Genomic DNA, 21,465 nt, shown 5'->3' with positions numbered 1-21,465 from the left:
CGTGGTCGGAATTGATAGAGAAAGCACTAGGGCAAGCCCTTCAAAGTCCGACCAGCTGCATTTGATTGGCTGGGAATCCTGCTCCGACCTCTCTTTCCACTTCAGCTGCTTCAGCTGGTGCGTTATTCGCAGTCCTGGTAAGACTTCACATGGCAATACACTTTCCGACCAAATCCGACGTGGAGCTAAAGGGATTCAAGCATTGCGCTATGAAGCATCTCTCGAAGCTTGGTCCCTGGGATCTCCACGGCTGCTGCGTGTCCAATCGCCAAAGCTCGTGCCTGAGCGAGCTCTGCGGCTGAGATCGAGCATGCACAAACTTCTATGCACGAGCATCGAGGCGCCATGTATGCCCACTCAGCTCGTCTTGCCGAGTGGACCCTTCCATCATACGCCGCTCGTAATAGTTCAAGAGTGCCCTGAGCGCAGATCGTTGCTCTCCACAGAACTGATAGTGATGATGTAAGGAATTAGTCGCTGGAGGAGGTTCGGGCGTCCCAATGCATAGTGTTGATGTGGGTACTATGGACAACCACCTCTGTATACTTTTACCGGAGATGTTTTGTTGAATACGATCTTACGGCTCCTTGACGAAACACATGACCGGATCCTGGCCGCTCCTGCCTTCTAGTCAGAAGAGGAGAAGGGCATGGCTTTAACCGATGAAAAGTTTGTTATCCGGCAGCCCTAGAGATGGGAAGCGTAAGCGCAGCAATCATCAGCTCGCATCTTTCAGACCGAGCTCAGCGCCGGTGGGGCATTGGTATAGACTATTTGTCTGAGTTTGAAAATCACGCAGGGTTGGGTCCGTGACTGTGATGGCGGCAACCGAGGAGGATAATTTAGAAGGCATGTATGGAGCTGATCATGCCCGTGAGAAACTATATAAGAAGGCAGCTCGCACCACATCAACAATCGCTAAATACATCAGCTCTCCTTATCAACCACCGCAACTCCAGCAATCTTAACTTTCCTCCACATTACATCATCCAAAAATGCCTTCCTTCTCGACCATTGCCGGTGTCGCAGTCACCGTTCTGGCGGCTGCCACTCAGGTCTCTGCCTACGACGCCGTGACCTTGAGCAAGCAGACCTGGTACGGATGTAAGTCATGAGCATACGAGAAGGACATGAGACCATGGGAAGAGGCAGGCATTGATCATTCTCGCAGACCCCGACAACGACCCACCAAGCAACCAGGTTGCTTACAACTGCCTTGGACGCGGAAACAAAGCCAGTAAGTCATTTCCGATGTCTTGACGGCAACGTTATTCGAGTTCCGCCCAAGGCATAAAAGCTTACACACACGGTAGCCGGTGATGGATCGTTCGGTAACCCTCTCACCTACGCCACCAAGAAGGGCTCCTTCTTGCACAAGCCTTGCGAGATCACCTGGTTCCCCTACCTCCAGAAGTACCTCGTGATGGCCGACATCTGCGCCGGCTGTGACGTAAGCCGAACTCTCCCAGAAGGACAATCCAGGGCTTCGTGACTAATGGCATGAATTTAGGACGCTCAAATTGATATCTGGATCGGCAACGGCAACGGCGGCCAGGCCGAGCTCAACTGCGAGAACAACTCGCCTTCCGGAAACGGCCACAAGCTCATCCGTGATGGCTCCAACAGCCACTCCGCTAACAGTAAGTTATCCTATTGGGCTGCACGTACACTGTCATACGGAGGCAAATTCCCGATGAGCTGCAAGGGTAGTGCATGGTATGTCTTTGAACGCTTGCTGATGCTTTTCGCCTTCTAGCCAATGCCTTGTGGAGCTCTGGTGGCGGTTGCCAGGTCAAGAACAACGTCTACCCCGACGGCAACTAGACGACGCGAAATGCGGTACTCGAGGACATTACGAAATCAGTGAAGAAGATGAATGTTGGGGACAATATAGGCAAACTGTGATATAAACAAGAATTATATTTCTCAAATACACAAACAATGTGTTTCTAAAACCAGAATACTTCCCCATCAGCAGTGTTCGTAAAAACAACATCGTTTTTCTCCGCGTATGCTGCGAGCTTAAAAATTCTCCTTGAGCAGGCGATGTTGAACAGCTGACTACACAATGTTCTAGCCGCGCGATGTATTGACCGATGGGGCTTCCGGATGTCAGCAGACACAAGATGACAGTCGTTCATCCTCAAGGTTCATGACTGAGTCCCGCAAATCGCGGTAGATTCAAGGGATCCTGACCATTCGCGATAAGTCGGTTGGATACCGAGCGCCATTCTTCCTTGACTTGCACGTCGGATATGATTGAATTTCTGAGAGAAGATAAGCCCGCGCATTCGCAATTGCAAGGACCGTACCTCCTGGTGCTTCGATGGTTGCGTCCAACACTCTGCGCAATGTCTTCAATCTTGACTGAAGGATGTAATGCCTATTTCGCAGACATATCGCCTTTTCCATATCGTCCTGGAAGCCAGGTACGGATGCGAAGTGCGCTGAGTGAATTCGAGACCGGAGCACGTTGAATTGCAACCTGTCATAGCGTACCCGAGGGGTTTCAGATCTCTTGTGCCTTCCGCCTTGGAGCTCGAGCGGAAGTGTCAGCAGCATGACTTCCAATGAGGCGAGCGACATGAAGGGACGCAGCAGTGACTGCGGAATCGGCCACATAGCTGTGGGGTCCGCTTTGTTCGGCCATTGTTCCTCGTCGCATCGTGCACAGCATCAAAGGCGATTCATGAGAATCGTCGAGCGATCAGTTCTGTGTCCACAGAAGACACAACACGTCTCGGACCAAGTCAGCAATCCTGGACGGCCGTGACGGAGGGCGACATAGTTACCAGCCCCTTGCAAAGCGCGAAGTTGAAGGAATGGAATGATGTTCTATAATGATTTAATTTATGCGTTGCTCATTCATTCACCTTGCCTCTTGTGGCAGTGAGACCCTGGAGGCGCATCAACAATATCCACGTCGACTACGAAGTCAGGATCATGAGACGTGAATATGTATTTAACGCCTATACGTTTATGATATAGTTACTACTACTACATTTAAATTATTACTCAGGGATACAATGATCACCGAAGACTACCAAGGTAAGTTATGAATTGTTGTTGTGAGGACTTCCTGTGCCCCTCGCGTGGTGCCCCGATCAGGTAATTGAGTACTTCAAAGCGCCACCAGCCAAGGTGCCCACGTAGGCGGCAGGCTTGACGTAATGCCCTGATTGATCACCAATTCACTACAATACTTGGTAATTGACTTCACACAACTTGAACGGACCAAACAACTCACATTTACCGTCGAAAACCATCAGAGATCATGGTGAACACCAATCCGCTGTCGAGTCAGGCCCTCTCGCGACGCATGGTCGCCTCGTTTCCTGAGAGCAACTCCGAACCGTTGAAGAATTCATACGATGCCGTGGCTTTGGCTGCACATGTCTGCATGCTTTCTATCGGATCGCGCCTTGTCGGTCTGGGTGAAGATCATCGCCTCGAAGTTGAGTCTGAAACTGGCCAAGCCAAGCCTCTACCGACCGATTGGAACGCTCACAGTGGAAGCTATGCTTTCCGATACAAGCATGGCCAAAGCAGTATGGAGTTCTTGCTGAAAGTCAACCGCATGGGCAACAAGGTTGTCATCATGGGCATGGGCATGGGCGACGACAAGACTTATTCCTTCGACGTCAAAACTCAAGATTATATTTCGGAGAGTAGCCTGCCTTTGTCAATCTCGAATACGAGCACCTCGAATACCGAGACTTCCAACGAGGAAACCGAGAAGAAGGTCATCGACATATTTATCAGCATCGGTCGCCTCTCGGACTTTGCAACCTTGATGCGCCTGAACATATTTCAGAAACTCCTCCCATCAATACAAAAGGAAGGCTACGAAGAGTCATCTGGGACCACAGCGACGACGAACCCACCCGCTACAGCACGAGAACCTCGCAGGGAAGAATACAATCCTGCCAGATACAATCCTTTGCGTGATCCGCATGATCCACCGGCACGACCACATCCTCTCCACGACCCACTTGCCATGCCCCGTCCAGGTAGAGGGCGACCTCTCCCAGAACCCATTCCGGGCTTCGAGGACGAGTTTGAAATCCAGCGCCCAGGTCGCGGCATGCCTGGCGGCGGACCTGGTGGTTTCGGTCGTCTCGGTGAGCGGGACCTTTATCCTCAAGGTCTCGGTCCAAATGACCCCATTCGCGGCGGAGTCGGACCGGGATTCAATGGTGGTCCCTTTGGCGGCGGGGGTGGCATGCATCCGACGTTCGATGACCCGTTATTCGCAGGACAACAAGGCGGACGTGGAGGTGGACAATATGATCCACGCGCTCCGCCGGGCAGTCGTTACGACCCCGTAGGACCTGGCCTTGGCGGACACCCTCGCGGAGCGGGCATGGGAGGACGCCCGCCAAATCCGTTCGGAGGATTTGGGGATGGTGATTTCATTTAAGCATATGGGAACAAGTCCTCGGTGGTTACCTTTGGCACCATGCCTGTCAATGATACGAGCAGAGTGACCCGCGGAGAATTATGATGTAAAATTAAAACCGACCGGATGAGATATTACGACGAAATGCCCAAAAGAATATCGGATGTTTTGATACAATGTCACAAGCTAGCAATCGATTGTCTCCTCACACTACTATCGAACTGTGAATCTCCGTTGCTAGAAATACGCATTTATGAGCCCCCCGGATTTGATGAGACATCCCCTCTCACAGACGGATGAGCATCAGGCCCCGTTTGCACGATGACGATGTGCAGATGTCTAACGTTTCCACCAAACTTTGTGTTGATGGTGAGGTTGAAGAATTTCGCTTATCATGATTGAAAAAGCCGTGGAGATGAGCCACACAAGCACCGGCCTCGACGTGTCTTGGAAAAGCGGGCAGACACCTGGGCAATGCTTGGACACCGAAGGTTTCACCACCTGCATACCTGACCACTACGATTGTGCACGCTGGTCGTTTCTTAATCCAAACTTGCGTCGGTTAATTCATCGAGATGTGACACCCGGGCGAGGTTCGCATACATGTCTAGTAGCAAAGATTCCTACGTTGAGCGACGGGCTCTGTTTGTCACCACAGCCGCAGTCACGCCAGCATGTCCCAGAAGACGAGCATAACGTGTCCATGCCAATGTCACCTTGGAGACCGGCTATGGCTTGCCGCTCGTGCAAAGCCTGGTTATGGCTTGCTATTGCCACAGCCAAAAGAGGAGGAATAGATGAAAGACTGCCCGGGTAGCTGGAACGGCGTTGCAGCTGTTGAGGAAGTGGAGGAACACGTCAATGAAGCGGGGCGCGCATACAAAGCGGATAGGAAGGCGTTTGCGGCCCGATTTGCCCAGCTTTGAGATCGGATGGTCGGGAGCTGTCCGCTTTTCGCGTCGCAGTGAAGTCATCTTCACGGGCTTGCACGCCACCGAGTACATGTATATTCACGGGGGAAAGGAAATATAGAAGGACAAATGACGACGTCCCTGTTAGAAATGATGTGGTGAGCTTCTGCGGCGACCGTGGAATGGGAATCGTTGTGTGTAGAGTGTCTGTACCATGAACACACACTGGTGAGAAATTGGAATCGTGAGACCTCGGGCTGAGGGCAGGCGTGCGAGGTCAAAGGAGTTCCAAAGATCCGGTGCGGGTGAGCTCGCATGAGCCATGATGAGCGGACACGGAGTACGCTGCCGCATGAGCGAAACTCAACGGCTTCTCCCATTCCGGTCAAGCCCCAGCCCACTCGCCAGCCTGCCGCCGTCGTACCGCTTCTTTTCCCACCACCACCTCCACCACCATCACCATCATCCAGCACAGCACAGCACAGCAGTACATCGTGGCCTGGACTCCAGCGAGGTGCGAGACACAGCCCTGCTTGATCATTGTAGGCCTGCACGTGTTCTATAATGGCGACCTGGCAATTGTCGCAATGTCTTACTACTACCAGGAGAGCCAGCAGTTGGATGGACAAAACTTCCCGATTGGACCTTCAAGCGAAGGGCGATCCAGCTGCAGCGTACCTGTGCGGCCCACTGAAATCCTTGTGGGAAAAGAACAGAGCTGCATGAGGATCATGTGCGCATCCGAGATCCGACCTCTGGGCCGGGTCACGAGAACGCACATCCGCAGGATTGTCATGTTTCGTATATTGCGCCGTGAGGCCCTTCAAGTTGTGCGACGAGCAGTTCCGTTATCGTCGTGTTGGCAATCAGATCGCATCTCATCAAGGACGAGCTACCATGGCTCTGGGGCATGTCTGCCATTGCTCGCGCGAGGCAGAGTGGTGCAACTTCTGCCGGGATTGGGGTCCATGGGTGAGATTATGCAGGCGCCTGAGTCGCTCACTGGTCGGGTCGGTCTGGCCAAACTCTACTCCCATGGAACTGTGGGTTTTGACAAAGGAGAAGCACGTTATTTCCAGCGGGCAAACGCATTAACGTGCTCTTCTCGAAGGCGGAATCAGTGGGCGGCGATATGGCAGTCCCATCGAACACGCATCATCAATGGTGATAGTGATAAAGGAGGAGGTTGACGGGTTTTGCAAACAGTCCAGGCAGGTCCAAAACAGCAGAGTACCGAGCGCGTCGGTCAGCCAGGGTCTGCCTTGGAAGTCTAATGAAAGACGAGTCCGGATGCTGTTCACCTGTCCAGGTTACAAAGCCTAAGAGTGTAACAACACTTCATTATTAGTGGGTCTTCCACGCGAGACTCTCTTTTGTTTCTCTGTGCCGCCTGGCCCAAGTGGTGAGGACTCATCAGCGACAATCATCAATTGAGCACACTGCATGACTACTGGATAGTGCATGTGTGGTCGGTGCATCGTGAGAGGGAAATTCTTCCCTCGACGTCCTCGTCTTTGTCTTCCCGCTGACCTTGAGCTTGACCTCGCACCAGCATTGTTCTCCCTCCCCGATCGCACAACCACACGCTCGCTATTCACCTGGGCATCCTGCCTTGTGCTCATGATTTACATCTCATCAGACGACAAAGACTGATACGCGACGACATCCTCGTCATCCATCACCCTTCATTAATCGCACAACGCCGAGTGGCGCAATTAGCGCAACGCTACGCTGACGATCATCCTCCACGCTGGGATTTAACCATCAGGGCTCGTTTGGTGGGAAAAGGTCAGTCCCACAGTCCGTCCCTCCAGGGCCGCTTGCGTTGCTTGTCCTCTTTGTCTCCCCCCGTCTTCTCTCGCTCCACTCTCCCGCGCACCGACCATCACCTTCGCCCTTGGCCTGTTGAGAAGTGAGCGTCGTCGCGCGGGTGTACCTCTCATCTTAGCGACAGCTTCTCACGAACCACTACGCCACTACTCTACACATACCTACTGGACTATACTCCTCCTTCTGTCATCGTCATTCCTCTCCATTCACCTCTGGCGTCTACTACATCTCACACCACGCAACCCAACTTCACTTGGCACCTCTCACTGTACAGCACGCGCCCAGGAGTCGTTCACACCTCTGTGGTCGCAGGCGCGACCCGACCTCCTGCCGCCTGGCACTTAAACTCTGCTGACATTTTCCCGCTGGGACGGAGGCAGACGCCGCACTACGATTCGTGAATCCGCCCTCATCCGTCTCTATAGATTGCGATACATGTCTGGAAGAGCGCTGGCAGCCTTATTCCTGCCTGCGTCTGCTCCTGGAGCAATTGCTGGTCTCATATGACGAGCATGTCGGCTTTCACGCGCAATGTCGACCTTCTCGTCGCGTCCGGCCGGACGCTGCTTCAACGAGAACCCGCAACAACACTCGGGCATTCACAGACGGAATTCGACGCTGCGGCTTTGGTATCGCTCGAACAGGCCCAAGTGATAGAGACTCTGGCCATTATCTTTTCGACGCTCAGCACAATTGCTTCTGTTTGTGGAGTTTACTGGTTCTTGGTCATGCGGAGGAATTTTCGGCGTGATCTCATTCTTCTGCTCATTGTTGGAAATTTGTAAGACCAAACAGATCTGTCATTTTAGACGCGTCGCGCGCACACCTTGTTGCAAACTACTGACATTGGCTCCAGGTGGAAATCGATTTGGTTCGGAATTAATGCCGCTGTGACATTAGCATTGGGTCGGCCAGAAGACGCCTCGGTATTCTGCTCGGGTGCTGGATACCTGCTGTTCACTGGAATAGAGGCTTGCGACTGGGCCATTTTCTTTCAAGCTTTGCATACTTACCTCCAGGTCTTCCCGCCTCGGAATAATTCGCTCTTCGGGTACGACGGCCTTTATCGTGTTCGTCACTGGGTCCTGGGCGCCTGGTTTATCCTTCCTAATATCTCTGCCTCATTGGCATTTATAAATGAGAACGACGCCTACGTGTCTCAAGGTGGCTTCTGTACGCTACCCATCCGACCTTTCTGGTACCGTCTAGCCTTGTCCTGGATCCCGCGGTACTTGATCTGGATATTCACCCTGGGAGTTGCCATCCGGATCTACACGCATGTTGGACTCGAATTTCAAATCTTTGGTGCCGAGCACGATGAGAGTTCGTCGGGTGGTCTAACTGGACACAGCACGACGACGAAGGCTGGGATTTCACAGCGCGCGTATTCCACGACCATGTTCGAACCTCGGGGTGAAAAGCGAAACTTGGACTGTGATGAAGGAATTGGGCCGCACGATGGCCCTACCATTGCTCCAGGACAAATGGCGTACATCCCAACCGATTCAAATCGCACCAGTAGGAGAGGCTCTGCTGTAAACTTCGCAACAGAGGTGAATGCTCTTCCGGAATCCACCCGCCTGCCTACATCTGTGAGCTTCTCCCCCTTCAGTCACAGCATCCCACCATCGCGACGGAGCAGTCGACAGGCCTCGACTAGTGTCCTTGCAGAGGATTTTATTCCGCCGCCGATCGAGTTGGATGATAGCCAAGAATCTTGGTCCTCGAAACACTCCTCAAATTCTTCGGCGGCACTGCCGCCGATCAACACCAAACTCGGAAACGATACGCCTCAGAGTCTTCCGATGTCTGCGCATCCTCCCGTAGGCGTGCCGGAAAAATCTGCTAACACGGCAGTCCAGCGGAGGCGGCAGACCATCCTTCGCCAGCTTCGCCTTCTTTTCATCTACCCGGTCGTCTACATGCTTATGTGGGTCATGCCCTTCGTCGCGCATGCAATGAGCTACAGTGACTACTACGCTCAGCACCCCATTTACGCCATCCGGATCCTGAATATCGTCGCGCAATGCTCCATGGGCTTCGTGGACATCGCCGTCTTCTGCTGGCGCGAGAAGCCCTGGCGCCACATCCCAGGGTCAGACGGCTCCTTCTGGGGCTCTTTCGTATTTTGGAAGTTTAGCTTCGGCGCACAGTGGCATGAAGCTCGCTTCCGAAGCCGTCAACTCGCGTCGCACGGTGGCGAGCACGACGAGAATGGAATGCCGCAGCATGAGACGGAGAAGAACCCACGAGTTCGCGATTATTTCAGCAGTCCCGGCAGTCGTAAACTATCCGCGGTCTCGCCGGCGACAGACGTCGGCACTATCCGCTCGCCTTTGTCACACGGCTTCAGTGGCATCAGCGATCGACGCGCCATGGAGGTCGACCAAGCTCACGCCCGTCTACGCCTCGAGCGGTCGGATTGGGAGAAGAGATTACAGGCGACGCGCGACAAAGCAGAAAGTCCGATCAGTGCGCCTTCTCCTTCAGCACGTAAGGAATGGTGGGAGAGCCGATTAATGAGCATAGACAGCGAATGAGATGACTCGGCGATCATTCCTGCGAGCTATGGAGAGGGATGCGCATCTCACGAGAATTGACGAAGTAACCTAATGATGGCGTTTTGGAATTTGGGAGGACTTGATTCCGCTGAAACCAGCGGTGACCATTTCCTGGCGTTGCAAGATTTGAGGACTCTTTGATAGCTTGGGTCAGTCGCGGCGTCGACGTTCACGAACATTCGCTTCACAAGCCACAAAGAGGAAGTAAAGTCGCTTTTGATACCCCCTGATAGATCGATCATTGGACATCGACTGTATATATTTTTATTTGTTCTACACGCCATGATAGACCATCCCCACTGCTCGTGTGGTCGTGCACCCACAGCTCTTTGACTTGCAATGCGTGGGGAAGTCTGGATCGATGGAGAGCTCTCTCTGGTCTTCTCTCTGTACCTAGGTAGTCGAAGATGGCTGGTCATTGTTCTCCTGCGATGGCTGTCTGTCATGCCAATCTCGTAAAGTAGTGGTGGTGCGCGAATCTTGAGGACGATCATCATGCCATGGCGTTCATAGCCGCAGAGTCGGTATGGTGTGGGCCCGGGTGTGAGTCTTACAGCTCAATCACAGGCCCTAATGCAGTCAAAATGTGAGTCTTCGTGATGCTCTTCGGCTCCGCCACACCATTGGCGTTCCGTCATCCTGCGGGTTTGTGCAAATATTGAAGGTACATAAATAGCCTTCACCTTCGTCCCTTCTCGTGCACAACTTGAGGCGTCAACGGCTGATCACAGAAAGAACTTGAAGCTCCATATACCCTTTAACAACACATCATCCGCCGCGATCTACAAAGTGTCGTCCTTACGCCTTTCTGCAATTACCTACCTAAACATGAGCTCCGATAAAGGAATCACGTTCTACGACATCAAGTCAGCGGAACCGCTACGAACCTTCGCTCCAAACCCTTGGAAGACTCGATTCGCTCTCAATCGAAAAGGTCTTCAATACCAGACACAATGGGTTGATATGCCGGATATCCATGCAGTGCGGGAAAAACTCAATGTGCCCGCCAACCGCACCCTACCAAACGGCAAACCATACAACACTTTGCCAATGATACACGACCATGCAACAGGAGAAATCATCGGCGACACCTTCGAGATTGCCCTTTATCTCGACAAGACCTACCCCGACCGGCCCGCACTCTTCCACCCTCACACAGTCGGCCTCAATGCAATCTTGAACGCCCAGATCGACACGATATTCAGCAAACATCTCGGAGTCATCTACGAGATGATCTTCCCGCCAGAGAGCAAGGACGAATGTCTCGCAACCTTTGCTCGACGCGCCGGCGTCAGTGCATGGAGCGATCTCCAACCCACCCCAGAACAACGCGAGGCTACATTCGTCTCCCTCGAAGCCGCGCTCGGCGAGCTTCTCAAAGGCTTCCGACACACTGGCGGCACGACCGATCACTTCTGGCGTGCGCCTGGGACGAAGCAGACCGAATTCCAACATGGCCCGGCGGAACGTGAGCATGGCGTGAGCTTCCTGGACAGCGATGAGCCAGCATATGCGGACTTCATCATTGGAGCGTGGCTGAAGGTGTTGGAGGCTAGCATGAGGCCGGAGGATTGGAGTCGTGTTCGGGGGTGGCAGGATGGTTATTGGGGGAAGTATGTGGATGCTTTGGCGGAATGGGCAGAGATCAAGTAAACAACTGGTAGCTTCAGTAGGCTGTCCGCACAAGCTTCCATCATCGCCAATGATATATCGGCCTGACTCATCTCGTTTTCGTCATCTTCATTTCGTGAGCCACAAATGCACAACAATTCGGACCATCGACCTGAACGGTATGGAGAGAACCATGCAGGTGTTGAATCGTGACAGCGACTTCTTGCAGTGTACAGGAGTAGTTTTACGGGATACCACAGCGTGGAATGCCCTTGGTGTGTGGATGGAGGGGGAAAACAGTTGGCGCCTGGCGTTTTTGCGGGATTCGCGTGGGTTAGGTTAGGTTTATTACTGCGTGACGTCGAGAGGCCCTTGCGGCAACAGCTGGTGATGACAGAAACAGAGGCCAGTCCGGAGGTGCTAGCAGCTTCGATGGTTGCGCGCCTTTGCTCCATTCCAACCATTACAGCAGAATTGTCCTATCAACAGCTACTGCACTGCATCCACCACCTTTATCATCTCATCATCGTCGTCGTCTGCTATTGCTGCATTCAGTCCGGCCCGCCACACGCTGACACATCTTTCCATCCACACTCCGAACCACGCGCCGCGCTCTGTATCTTCAATTGCATCAGTATAGCCTCGATTGCTGTCCTGCTTTCTTCCTCTCCTCTCTTTTCCCCACCCCAAACGTTGCCCACCATTTCTCACCTAACTACCACCGTCGTCAAACTGGGTTCGAAACGACCGCTCTCAGACGGAGAGGAGGCTGAGGCCACATCACATAAAAAGTCCATGACCACAAGCGAAAGCAACACCAACGGAACCGGCGCCATGGAGGTCGACAACCCGGCCCAGTCCATACAACAACTGAAAGAGAGTTCTAACAATGGCGAGATCGATGAGTCGCTGTACTCACGTCAGCTCTACGTGCTGGGACACGAGGCAATGAAGCGCATGGGCTCATCAAATGTGCTCATTGTCGGACTTCGTGGTCTTGGTGTGGAAATCGCAAAGGACATTGCGCTGGCAGGCGTCAAGAGCTTGACACTTTTTGATCCACGACCGGCTGCCATCTCCGACCTCTCGTCTCAGTTCTTCCTGCATCCTGAGGATGTGGGTAAGCCTCGAGATGCTGTGACGATTCCTCGGGTGGCTGAACTCAACCCGTACACTCCTGTGACGCCGCATGGCAGCCAGAGCATTACAGATGATCTCTCTCAGCTCAAGCGCTACCAGGTAGTCGTTTTGACGGACACTCCTCTCAAGCAACAAATTCAGATCGCCGATTACTGTCACGCCAACGGTGTCTACATCGTCATCGCTGACACTTTCGGTCTGTTCGGGTCCATCTTCACAGACTTCGGTAAAAACTTCGCTGTCGGCGATCCCACTGGTGAGAATCCACTGAATGGAATCGTTGCTGGCATCGACTCAGAAGGTCTGGTGTCGGCGCTCGACGAGACACGACATGGATTGGAAGACGGAGACTTTGTAACATTCACGGAGGTGGAAGGCATGGAAAAGCTAAACGACGGAACACCGCGAAAGATTTCGGTCAAAGGACCTTACACATTCTCCATCGGCGATGTTTCGGGACTAGGAACATACAAGCGTGGCGGTCTTTACCAACAAGTAAAGATGCCCAAGATTCTTGACTTTGAGCCATTAAGCCAACAACTCAAGGCACCTGAGCACCTCATCTCGGACTTCGCCAAGTTCGACCGACCGGGGCAACTACATGCTGGCTTCCAAGCACTACACGCATTTGCGGAGCAACACAACGGAGAGTTACCACGGCCTCACAATGATGAGGATGCAGCCAAGGTCCTCAAATTAGCGCAAGAAATTGCAGCTTCCTCTGAGGAGAAGCCAGAACTGGATGAGAAAGTCATCAAGGAGCTTTCCTACCAAGCGCGAGGTGATCTCTCGCCAATGGCGGCATTCTTCGGTGGTCTCGCCGCGCAAGAAGTCCTCAAGTCGGTGTCCGGCAAATTCCACCCTATCAAGCAATGGATGTACTTCGACTCCCTAGAATCGCTTCCGACGTCAGTCAAGCGAGGTGAAGAGTTGTGCAAGCCGCTGGGTACTCGCTACGACGGACAAATTGCAGTGTTTGGTAAGGAGTTTCAGGACAAGATCTCGAATGTGAAGCAATTCCTTGTCGGTGCCGGCGCCATTGGCTGTGAAATGCTGAAGAATTGGGCTATGATTGGTCTAGCGACTGGTCCTCGGGGCAAGATTAGCGTCACTGACATGGACCAGATTGAGAAGAGCAACTTGAACCGACAATTTCTCTTCAGATCAAAGGATGTTGGCAAGCTCAAAAGTGAATGTGCTTCTCAAGCGGTACAGGCCATGAATCCCGATCTCAAGGGAAAGATCGATATGCTCAAGGATCGTGTGGCGCAGGACACCGAACACGTCTTCAACGAGGATTTCTGGGAATCTCAGGATGGTGTGACAAACGCGTTGGACAATGTCGATGCTCGTACATACGTTGACCGACGCTGTGTATTCTTCCACAAACCATTGATCGACAGCGGTACCCTCGGTACGAAAGGAAACACACAGGTTGTGCTCCCGAGAAAGACCGAGTCTTATTCAAGCTCAGTTGATCCCCCAGAGCAGTCTTTCCCAATGTGCACCCTGAAGTCGTTCCCCAACCGCATCGAACATACTATCGCATGGTCCAAGGATCTCTTCCACACCTACTTCGCTGCTCCTGCAGAGACCGTCAACCTTTACATCACACAACCCGACTACATTGGCACCTCGCTCAAGCAAGCTGGCAACGAGAAACAAACTCTCGAGATCCTTCGGGACTCCCTTGTCACTGAGAAGCCAACTTCTTTTGAGGATTGTATCGAGTGGGCGCGTGTGCAATTTGAGAAGCAATACACGAATGCTATTCAACAGCTTCTCTACAACTTCCCGAAAGACTCAACCACGTCGACCGGTCAACCATTCTGGTCAGGGCCCAAGCGAGCACCAGACCCACTCGTCTTTAACCCTGCAGATGCCACTCACATGTCTTTTGTTGTTGCTGGTGCTAATTTGCACGCTTTCAATTACGGCATCAAAGGCCACAGCAATGAGAAAGCCATCGCGGCGGTGATCGACCGCATGGTCATTCCTGACTTCAGCCCCGATTCGAACGTCAAGATTCAAGCCGACGAGAAAGAGCCAGACCCGAACGCAAATGCGCCTCCAGATGACAATGAGGTTCTTGAGCAGATCGTTCAGTCTCTTCCATCGCCGAGCAGCCTGGGTGGCTTCCGCATGGAACCTGTAGAGTTTGAGAAGGATGATGACACCAACCACCACATCGACTTCATCACTGCTGCATCAAACCTGCGCGCGGAGAACTACAAGATCATCACTGCCGATCGTCACAAGACCAAATTCATCGCTGGTAAAATTATCCCAGCTATCGCCACTACCACGGCGCTTGTCACCGGTCTGGTGGTGCTCGAGCTGTACAAGATCATCGACGGTAAAGACGACATCGAACAATACAAGAACGGTTTCGTCAACCTTGCCCTGCCATTCTTTGGCTTCAGTGAGCCGATCGCAAGTCCTAAAGGAACATACAAGGGCCCTGACGGCGATGTCGAGATCGACAAGCTGTGGGATCGTTTCGAGATCGAAGACGTCACGTTGCAACAATTCTTGGATGATTTTGAGAAGAAGGGTCTCAGCGTCAGCATGGTCAGCTCTGGCGTCAGCTTGTTGTACGCAAGCTTCTACCCGGCGAGCAAAAACAAAGACCGCCTGCCCATGAAGTAAGTCCTGTCCCTTTTGCACCGTGATAACCCTAACATGAAAAACAATTTTTCTAACATTTTGCTATTCAGGATGTCGGATCTCGTCGAGCATATCTCGAAGAAGAAAATCCCCGATCACCAGAAGAACGTCATCTTCGAAATCACCGCGGAGGACACGACCGAGGAGGATGTCGAGATCCCATACGTCATGCTCAAGCTGAGCAAGTGATCGTGGGAGGGTACTAGCATAGGTGAATTCGGCATCATCGTCCGCGAGTGGTTTCTCGTTACATCTAGATTGAGCCCAAGTGTAGTCTTGCTCAACTCAATGAAAAGACATGACTAGTCTCAAGTTGCCTGTACAGTTTGATATGCACAAGTCGCGTGTCGCGACCCGCCCCCGGACCGAGAAGGGTAGCACCGTCGCTAGGAGTAACAATAAGGCCACAGGGTCTATCCATGGTGGGTTGTTCCACGGCAAACATATGACGTCCATGGACACCATGTTTCGCAGCGCTAATCATTAGATTTGTAGACGATGCGCTCGCAGCACGACTTATGAGTATAGTCCGACAAAAGCGGGCACAGACTACACGACGCACACGGCAGCGCCGTTCACGGTGTGAGGAGAGAGCATGTGGAGCAGAATCGAAAAGAGTCATGGAACATTAATTCGGCCTGATGAACAGAACATTTCGCCAACTAAAACATCAACAGATAAACGTTCAAAAGGGGCTGTCTTAACAATACAGCTGCGTGCACACAACTGCGGCGCCAAGAAGCAAAGATAATTGGAACAAACCAATCAGGTGAAGCCTGATCGGAAATCCGCTCCCGAGAAACGCCATAATTGATCACTGCATGGTTTGCCGACCGTAGGAGAGCAGGAAATTCCAGTGCAGGGTCAGAATCGAAGAGGGGGAAAACATTTCGTGCAGGGTTCCGCAAGCAAAAGCTAATCATGGCCGAGCCTACATTTGGACTCGTGGAACTGTCTGCCGCTTGCTCGTCGTGGAGTCACGCCATTCGAAGATCTTTTTTGTAATTATTTGGGCATCTGCAGCACCCCGGGTTTCCGATGCGGGACGCTCGTAGAACCACTAACTCGACGAGACTGCCGCAGGACGGGTTGACGAGCGACGCGGGCCACCACGGGCGGACTTCGTCCAGGTGGTCTTCTTCTCTGCTCCGAATGAGACTGGCGCCTTTCTAGTCACCGAGGATGGTGTGGGATTGTCCGCGGACGGGCGCACTGTGGCTTTCTCGCTGATGCCTGATTTTCGGGCTTCGTCGTCAGCTACGGGCGCGTTGGAATTTGACTTGGTTCCCTTGCCCTTTTCTGGCTTGTTATATCCAGGACGATCTTGAGTCCGACGCGTGCGTGCATTTGCTGAGTCATCATGTACTCTCGTATGCTTAACGAGTTTGTTATTGAGACGCGTGCCAGGGATCTTTAAATGAAAGCCTAGCGGATTCTTGTAGAAAACCCACGCCGGCAGGCTCTCTTTCGATTGTGCTTCAAATGCAGTGGCGCGAGACATGCGAGAATCTTTGCTTGTCGGAAGATTCTGAACTACAGGCTCGTGTGGCGCGAATTTGTACCTGGGGTTGCGTGGGACCACAACAACCGGGCGTGAACCGAAGCTCCGTTCCTCATCGAAGAGGTAGTCGCTTATTGGCTTTGTGAATGGCCCTCTGGAATTCAAGGACACGACAGCTCCTGTGAAAGTTCGCTTTGGTGATGGGAGAGACACTGTGGCACCTTGGAAAAGCGTGTGGTGATGGTCATCCATGAACATTCTGCTTGAGGCTGCGACGGCAAGTGCTGAGTCTATAGACTTCGGCGGTGTCTTCGGCGGTGATGGAGGTGTCTCGGTGGAGACAGCCGCCCTGCCGAAGAGACCGTTGAACCGCAATTGCCAATCGGCATTCTGCACAAGAGGTCGATTCGCACCAGGAGGACCAAAATTGTTGGGGTGGCGAGCGGTAGTCATGTTCGGCGCCGACTGTGCCGATGCATGGGCTTTCAATTGAGCCGATGACGGCGGCAGTCGAACTCTCGCTTGGGGAGGGGGCAGCCTGACCTGAGGATGATGCACGTCTCCAGTGTTAACTGGGTGGCTCTCTGTCTCGGGAGGAGGAGGTGAAAGACCGTGCGGCCGGATGACCGACTCAATTGGGGTGGTAGGAAACTTTGCCTTTGGTCGCAGATGAGGCGGGAGAACTGCGGATTGCGCGCTCGACGAAGGCGGAGGCGCAATTGGAGGCTGCTGGCTTATTGCATTCCTCTGAGCGGATACTTCGGGTCCCTCAACCAGTGCAATAGGATTGGCTCCAGGTGCTGCCCATGGCGCCAGAGGTGTGGCATGTCTCCCTGATGAGGCAAGTGGGGCTCTCGACATGCCTTCCTTGTCATGGACAGTATATTCGGTACTCTCGAATCTACGTGGCATCCCAAGTCTGCCATCGCCGGCAGGCGCGATCTTTTTGAACGTTTCTCGGAAGATGTGTCCATCCGATTTGCTGCTAACGTCGTTGGGGTTGGTGACAGCGTTGTCTTCAGCATGTCCTCGAAATTGATTGGGCATTTCGTTCGCGAGATTATGCCATTGAGCAAGACTCGAGTTAGATTTAGTTTGGTCATTCTGCAAATGAGCTCGCGACGGCGGGCCAATTGGTCCTGGGGGATGAACAGGTCGACCAAGTCCAGGGGCAGGAGACCCTACGTGTAAGCGAGACTGATTTGCGAACATGTCTCCTCGGCTATCAATGCCAGATGCGAATTTGCGCGACTCTGACGAGTGTGACGTCGGTGCCTGCGTCTGTGCCGGTGACTGATGCTGCTGCATGTTTGCCGAACGTTCTTCTCCTGGAAACGTTTTGGGCGAGATTCTGGAAGTTGGTTGCAAACTCATGCCTGTTGGAGGTGGCAGACCAGCGCTTGGCCCCATGAGAGGTGCGAAATTGCTGGAGCTGTCGAAGGTTCCATTGCCGATACCAGAAGTGCCCCAAACACTTGTGCTAGAAAGAGCTTTCGGCCATGGCGAGAAGGTCGATTCCGAAGCAAGATTGGGCGAACGTCCGAACGCTGTCTGGGCCTTGCGATCACTAGGGTTTTGCTGGAATGATGGCGGGCTGGTGAATGCAGGACCGGATGAAGCGAACATGTCTCGGTTGTGCGGCTCCGGCAACAGGCGCGAGCGGGCTGCAGCTTCAGAGGTGCCTTCAGGGGCGATAGTTGAATTCTCGTCCAAAAGCTGTCTGTCGGAAGTGTTTGCTTTCTGCGCTTTGCTGTCCGTCAAAGGTTGCTTTGTCGCAATCCTCTCGTAGGGTCGTGCATCCGCTTGAGGCGCTGCTGGAGCGGATTCTGTTACAGCCGCCGATGGTGGAGTTGGTGCGACAATCTTGGATGCATTGTTGGGTCGAGCATCCGCGTCCTCAACCGTCTTCGTTGCGGTAGACGCGGCGGCGGCTGCTTCTGCTTCTCTGTCCTTCTTGGATTTGCCCGCCCCTTCAAGTGCTGCGAGCTTGGCCCTCAATCTCTCTTGCTTTGCGTTCGCTTCTCGCTCTTCTTCTTCTTTTCGGCGTTTGATGGCGAGTTCACGCTTTTCACGCATTACTCTCTCTTGCATCTTCAAGGCATCCTCTACGGAAATTGAAGGCTCAGCAGGCGCAACGTTTTGTGGCGGCATTTGTTTGGCCCAGACAGAACTTGAATCTGCGATTGGGCCGACAGCAGCAGTCTGCGGTACGTCTGTTGCACTCTCAGCAGAATGCTCCAAGACTTCAGGGACCTTATTTGCCATGATGTGTCTGTTCTGCGGCGCGCTAGTCTGACTGACGCTTGAACCACGTCTTCTGCCTTGCCCAACATCCTGTTGAGATCCGATTTGGGCTTGATTCGATTCAGGTGTCTCATTTCCTGGTGCTGAGCGTTGTAGCAGCGCAGGCTTGCGTACCGAAGGCTCCAATCGACCGTTCCCACGTCGACCTTCAGGTACGGGCTCGTACCTTCCATTGGCTGAATTGTACAATTCCCTGTTGCCTTTCTCGTTTTCACGCCACGATCGATCGAAAGTGTCAGCTGCAATTTCTCGGGCAGGCTGAGCGGCCGTAGCAGATTCGTAAGCGCGAGCATCTTGTGTCGCCAGTGGTCGTACAGTTGTCGTTTGTTGGATAGGAGGGTTTATGGGGGATACCGACTCTACTTTCGGAACGGGAGCCCATGGCGATTTCGTTGGAGGCGCGGAACTCTTCGCCTTCAGAGATGGTTTGTCGGACGATGCACTGCCTATAGTTGCGTTGTTTTGCTTGGCCATACTAGCAGCTGCGCCAGGTCTCAAAATCTTCATGTGCTGTTCCGGTCGTTTCATGCTAGTCAAAGCTGGCCGGGCTGATGCTGGTGCTTCTGTTTGCGGTGGGGGTCGAGACGATGCTGCTGCTGGCGGAGGCGTCGATGATGGCAGTTTCTGGGGAGCTGCGGGCTGCGGTGGAGCCTGAGAGAGCGGCGCTGCTGTAACGTTTCCAGGTGCCTCCTTTGTCGATTCTCCATCTGACGAGGTTTTCGGGGCAGCAGCGGGCGCGGATTCTTGTATGTTCAACGTCGATTTCGTGCCGTCTACCCAAGTCACAGCTTCAGGCGCCCAATCATCCTCATCCTCGTCTATGTCGGCCCACTTAGACTCGTTGCCTCCTTCGTCACTCTGCAAGCGATTTGCCAAATGGATGCCGTACTGCTGCTTCAATTCTTCGTCGGTGAATTGCTTCGGCGGGGGAGGTCGTGTCGCTATGTACCCTTTGTGAGCATAGTTCACATTGCGAATGAAGAATGATACAGCACTCACGTTGATTCTTGTTCCAGACTTTGCTTCCATCGGGCCCGCCAGAGCCGTCAGCGCCTGGTCGAAGCCTCTGCGCGTTTTGCAGCGCCGTGCCTGACTTCGCGACTAACCGTGGCTTCGCTGCAGAGAGCGCAGCTACGGAGAGTACACTTACTGCTTCATGTCAGCGCTTTCCCAAATACATTCATAGCATGGTTCCTGACCTTTTTCGCCAGGCTTTACGGAAGTCACTCCTGTGGGCGCTGTTGCCGTCTTGGCAAGAAAGTTTCTGGTCACAGAAACCTTGCTGAATGTTGCCGGCTTTTTCATTGAGTTCGTACGATTGTGACTACTCGCGTCCTTCCGTTCCTGGATATCCGCCCGGCTCGTGTCGGTGTCAGAATTGGCGCTTGCATCGATAGATCCATCTGCAAGGCTTCTATCATCTGCAACTCCTTCGCCTTGGCTCGCGTCGTCGTGGACATCATTCGCGCGCCCCTGAACCGCCACATCATGGAGGGCACTTTGTGGCTCAAGTCTCCCAGCGTATGCGTCGTTACCAGCGCTTGGTTCTCCGACATCGCTGTTCGTCGTTTTGCCGAAGGGGGTGCTCGATTGGGAAGTGTTGGAGTCGACGTTGATGGAGGGTGAGTTGCTGTCAGAGACAGCGAGAACAGATTTTTGGTTGACAGCAACGTCGGCGAATGGCGAGCCACTCGCCGACTGGAAGTTGTTTACCACATTGTGGCCGATCTGCTCTGCCATAACAGTGTCTCAGGCTAGTATTGCAAACTGTCAGATTAACCTTCTCACATTTGTGACTCGAGATGGGAGTCCATGTGCCGCGAATGCCATCGCTCATTTGGAATAGAGCGCTACAAATATAATGCATTCTTGTGTCTCGATTGGGAACCTGTTGCTGAAAGGATCGTTGGCGCAAGGAAGAGGTATGGTCTTACCTATTGCGACAATTTGCCGGTGCTCCTCGGGTTCGCTACAGACCGACCAGCTATCAGAGAATCGTATACTAGATACAAATTTTTAGAATGCGCGTCGTGTGATGATGGAGATCTTGGGTCGAGATTGATATCTGCTAGGCGCAGCGAATATTTGTTTCAAAGCGCTGAACAAATGCCGTTCGGGAACAAAGTGTCCACGGAAATGCCGTGGAGAAGTGCGCCTGGAAGAGTCGCACGCAGGAGTAAACCCTGAGGCGGAGAGGATGGAGGTTTTTTGAGAGGGCGTGTCTGATGAGGATAACTCGTCTATCATCATGTTGAAAGGAGCTCAGTGCCACGATACCGCGACCGGGCACGGACCACAAGGCGTTGGTCATCGTCGCCTGGGCAGTCATCGACACGTGACATATGCGAGCCGGCCTGACGACGATGAATTAGAACGACGGCAGAAGGCTTTGGACCTACAGTGTTGCCATTAATGAATCACATCGATCTATTCGTAGGCCTAGTAAGGCGTCCGCTGTCCCAGGCATTCCGCTTCAAATTTAATAAATTCCATGGGTGTCACCAAAGATTTGCGAGGTGCAGAAATGCCATCTAGTAATCA

At 53.0% G+C, this 21,465-nt stretch overlaps 7 protein-coding genes across 7 annotated transcripts; 5 read left to right on the top strand and 2 right to left on the bottom strand.

The window, feature by feature from the left end:
- Positions 1-995: 995 nt before the first annotated feature.
- On the top strand, positions 996-1,824 carry K489DRAFT_371716 (uncharacterized protein; the record flags this gene model as incomplete). The annotated part of the gene is made up of 5 exons (XM_033603258.1): positions 996-1,104; positions 1,172-1,237; positions 1,314-1,450; positions 1,511-1,640; positions 1,757-1,824. The coding sequence occupies 5 exons, from the start codon at positions 996-998 to the stop codon at positions 1,822-1,824; spliced, it is 510 nt and encodes a 169-aa protein (XP_033458779.1).
- A 70-nt stretch (positions 1,825-1,894) lies between these two features.
- Positions 1,895-2,800, bottom strand: K489DRAFT_381733 (uncharacterized protein). Its single transcript, XM_033605196.1, has one exon. It carries the CDS (start codon positions 2,584-2,586, stop codon positions 2,182-2,184), a length of 405 nt encoding a protein of 134 aa, XP_033458778.1. The 5' UTR covers positions 2,587-2,800; the 3' UTR covers positions 1,895-2,181.
- Positions 2,801-3,274: 474 nt separating this feature from the next.
- K489DRAFT_411168 (uncharacterized protein) lies at positions 3,275-4,420 on the top strand (the record flags this gene model as incomplete). Its single annotated transcript, XM_033607782.1, has 1 exon — positions 3,275-4,420. The coding sequence occupies one exon, from the start codon at positions 3,275-3,277 to the stop codon at positions 4,418-4,420; it is 1,146 nt and encodes a 381-aa protein (XP_033458777.1).
- A 3,232-nt stretch (positions 4,421-7,652) lies between these two features.
- Positions 7,653-9,680, top strand: K489DRAFT_371713 (uncharacterized protein; the record flags this gene model as incomplete). Its single annotated transcript, XM_033603257.1, has 2 exons — positions 7,653-7,921; positions 7,997-9,680. 2 exons carry the CDS (start codon positions 7,653-7,655, stop codon positions 9,678-9,680), a joined length of 1,953 nt encoding a protein of 650 aa, XP_033458776.1.
- Positions 9,681-10,201: 521 nt separating this feature from the next.
- On the top strand, positions 10,202-11,354 carry K489DRAFT_389574 (uncharacterized protein; the record flags this gene model as incomplete). The annotated part of the gene is made up of 2 exons (XM_033606520.1): positions 10,202-10,206; positions 10,535-11,354. The coding sequence occupies 2 exons, from the start codon at positions 10,202-10,204 to the stop codon at positions 11,352-11,354; spliced, it is 825 nt and encodes a 274-aa protein (XP_033458775.1).
- A 792-nt stretch (positions 11,355-12,146) lies between these two features.
- On the top strand, positions 12,147-15,308 carry K489DRAFT_322153 (putative poly(A)+ RNA transport protein; the record flags this gene model as incomplete). The annotated part of the gene is made up of 2 exons (XM_033601604.1): positions 12,147-15,097; positions 15,170-15,308. 2 exons carry the CDS (start codon positions 12,147-12,149, stop codon positions 15,306-15,308), a joined length of 3,090 nt encoding a protein of 1,029 aa, XP_033458774.1.
- Positions 15,309-16,179: 871 nt separating this feature from the next.
- On the bottom strand, positions 16,180-20,664 carry K489DRAFT_411164 (uncharacterized protein; the record flags this gene model as incomplete). The annotated part of the gene is made up of 3 exons (XM_033607781.1): positions 16,180-19,865; positions 19,924-20,073; positions 20,124-20,664. 3 exons carry the CDS (start codon positions 20,662-20,664, stop codon positions 16,180-16,182), a joined length of 4,377 nt encoding a protein of 1,458 aa, XP_033458773.1.
- Between the last annotated feature and the right edge of the window lie 801 nt (positions 20,665-21,465).

Source organism: Dissoconium aciculare, assembly GCF_010015565.1.
Source record: "Dissoconium aciculare CBS 342.82 unplaced genomic scaffold K489scaffold_8, whole genome shotgun sequence".
Classification (NCBI taxonomy): Eukaryota; Fungi; Ascomycota; class Dothideomycetes; order Mycosphaerellales; family Dissoconiaceae; genus Dissoconium; species Dissoconium aciculare.
The sequence above is the reverse complement of the archived record's forward strand: the minus strand, read 5'-3'. Positions and strand labels throughout refer to the sequence as shown.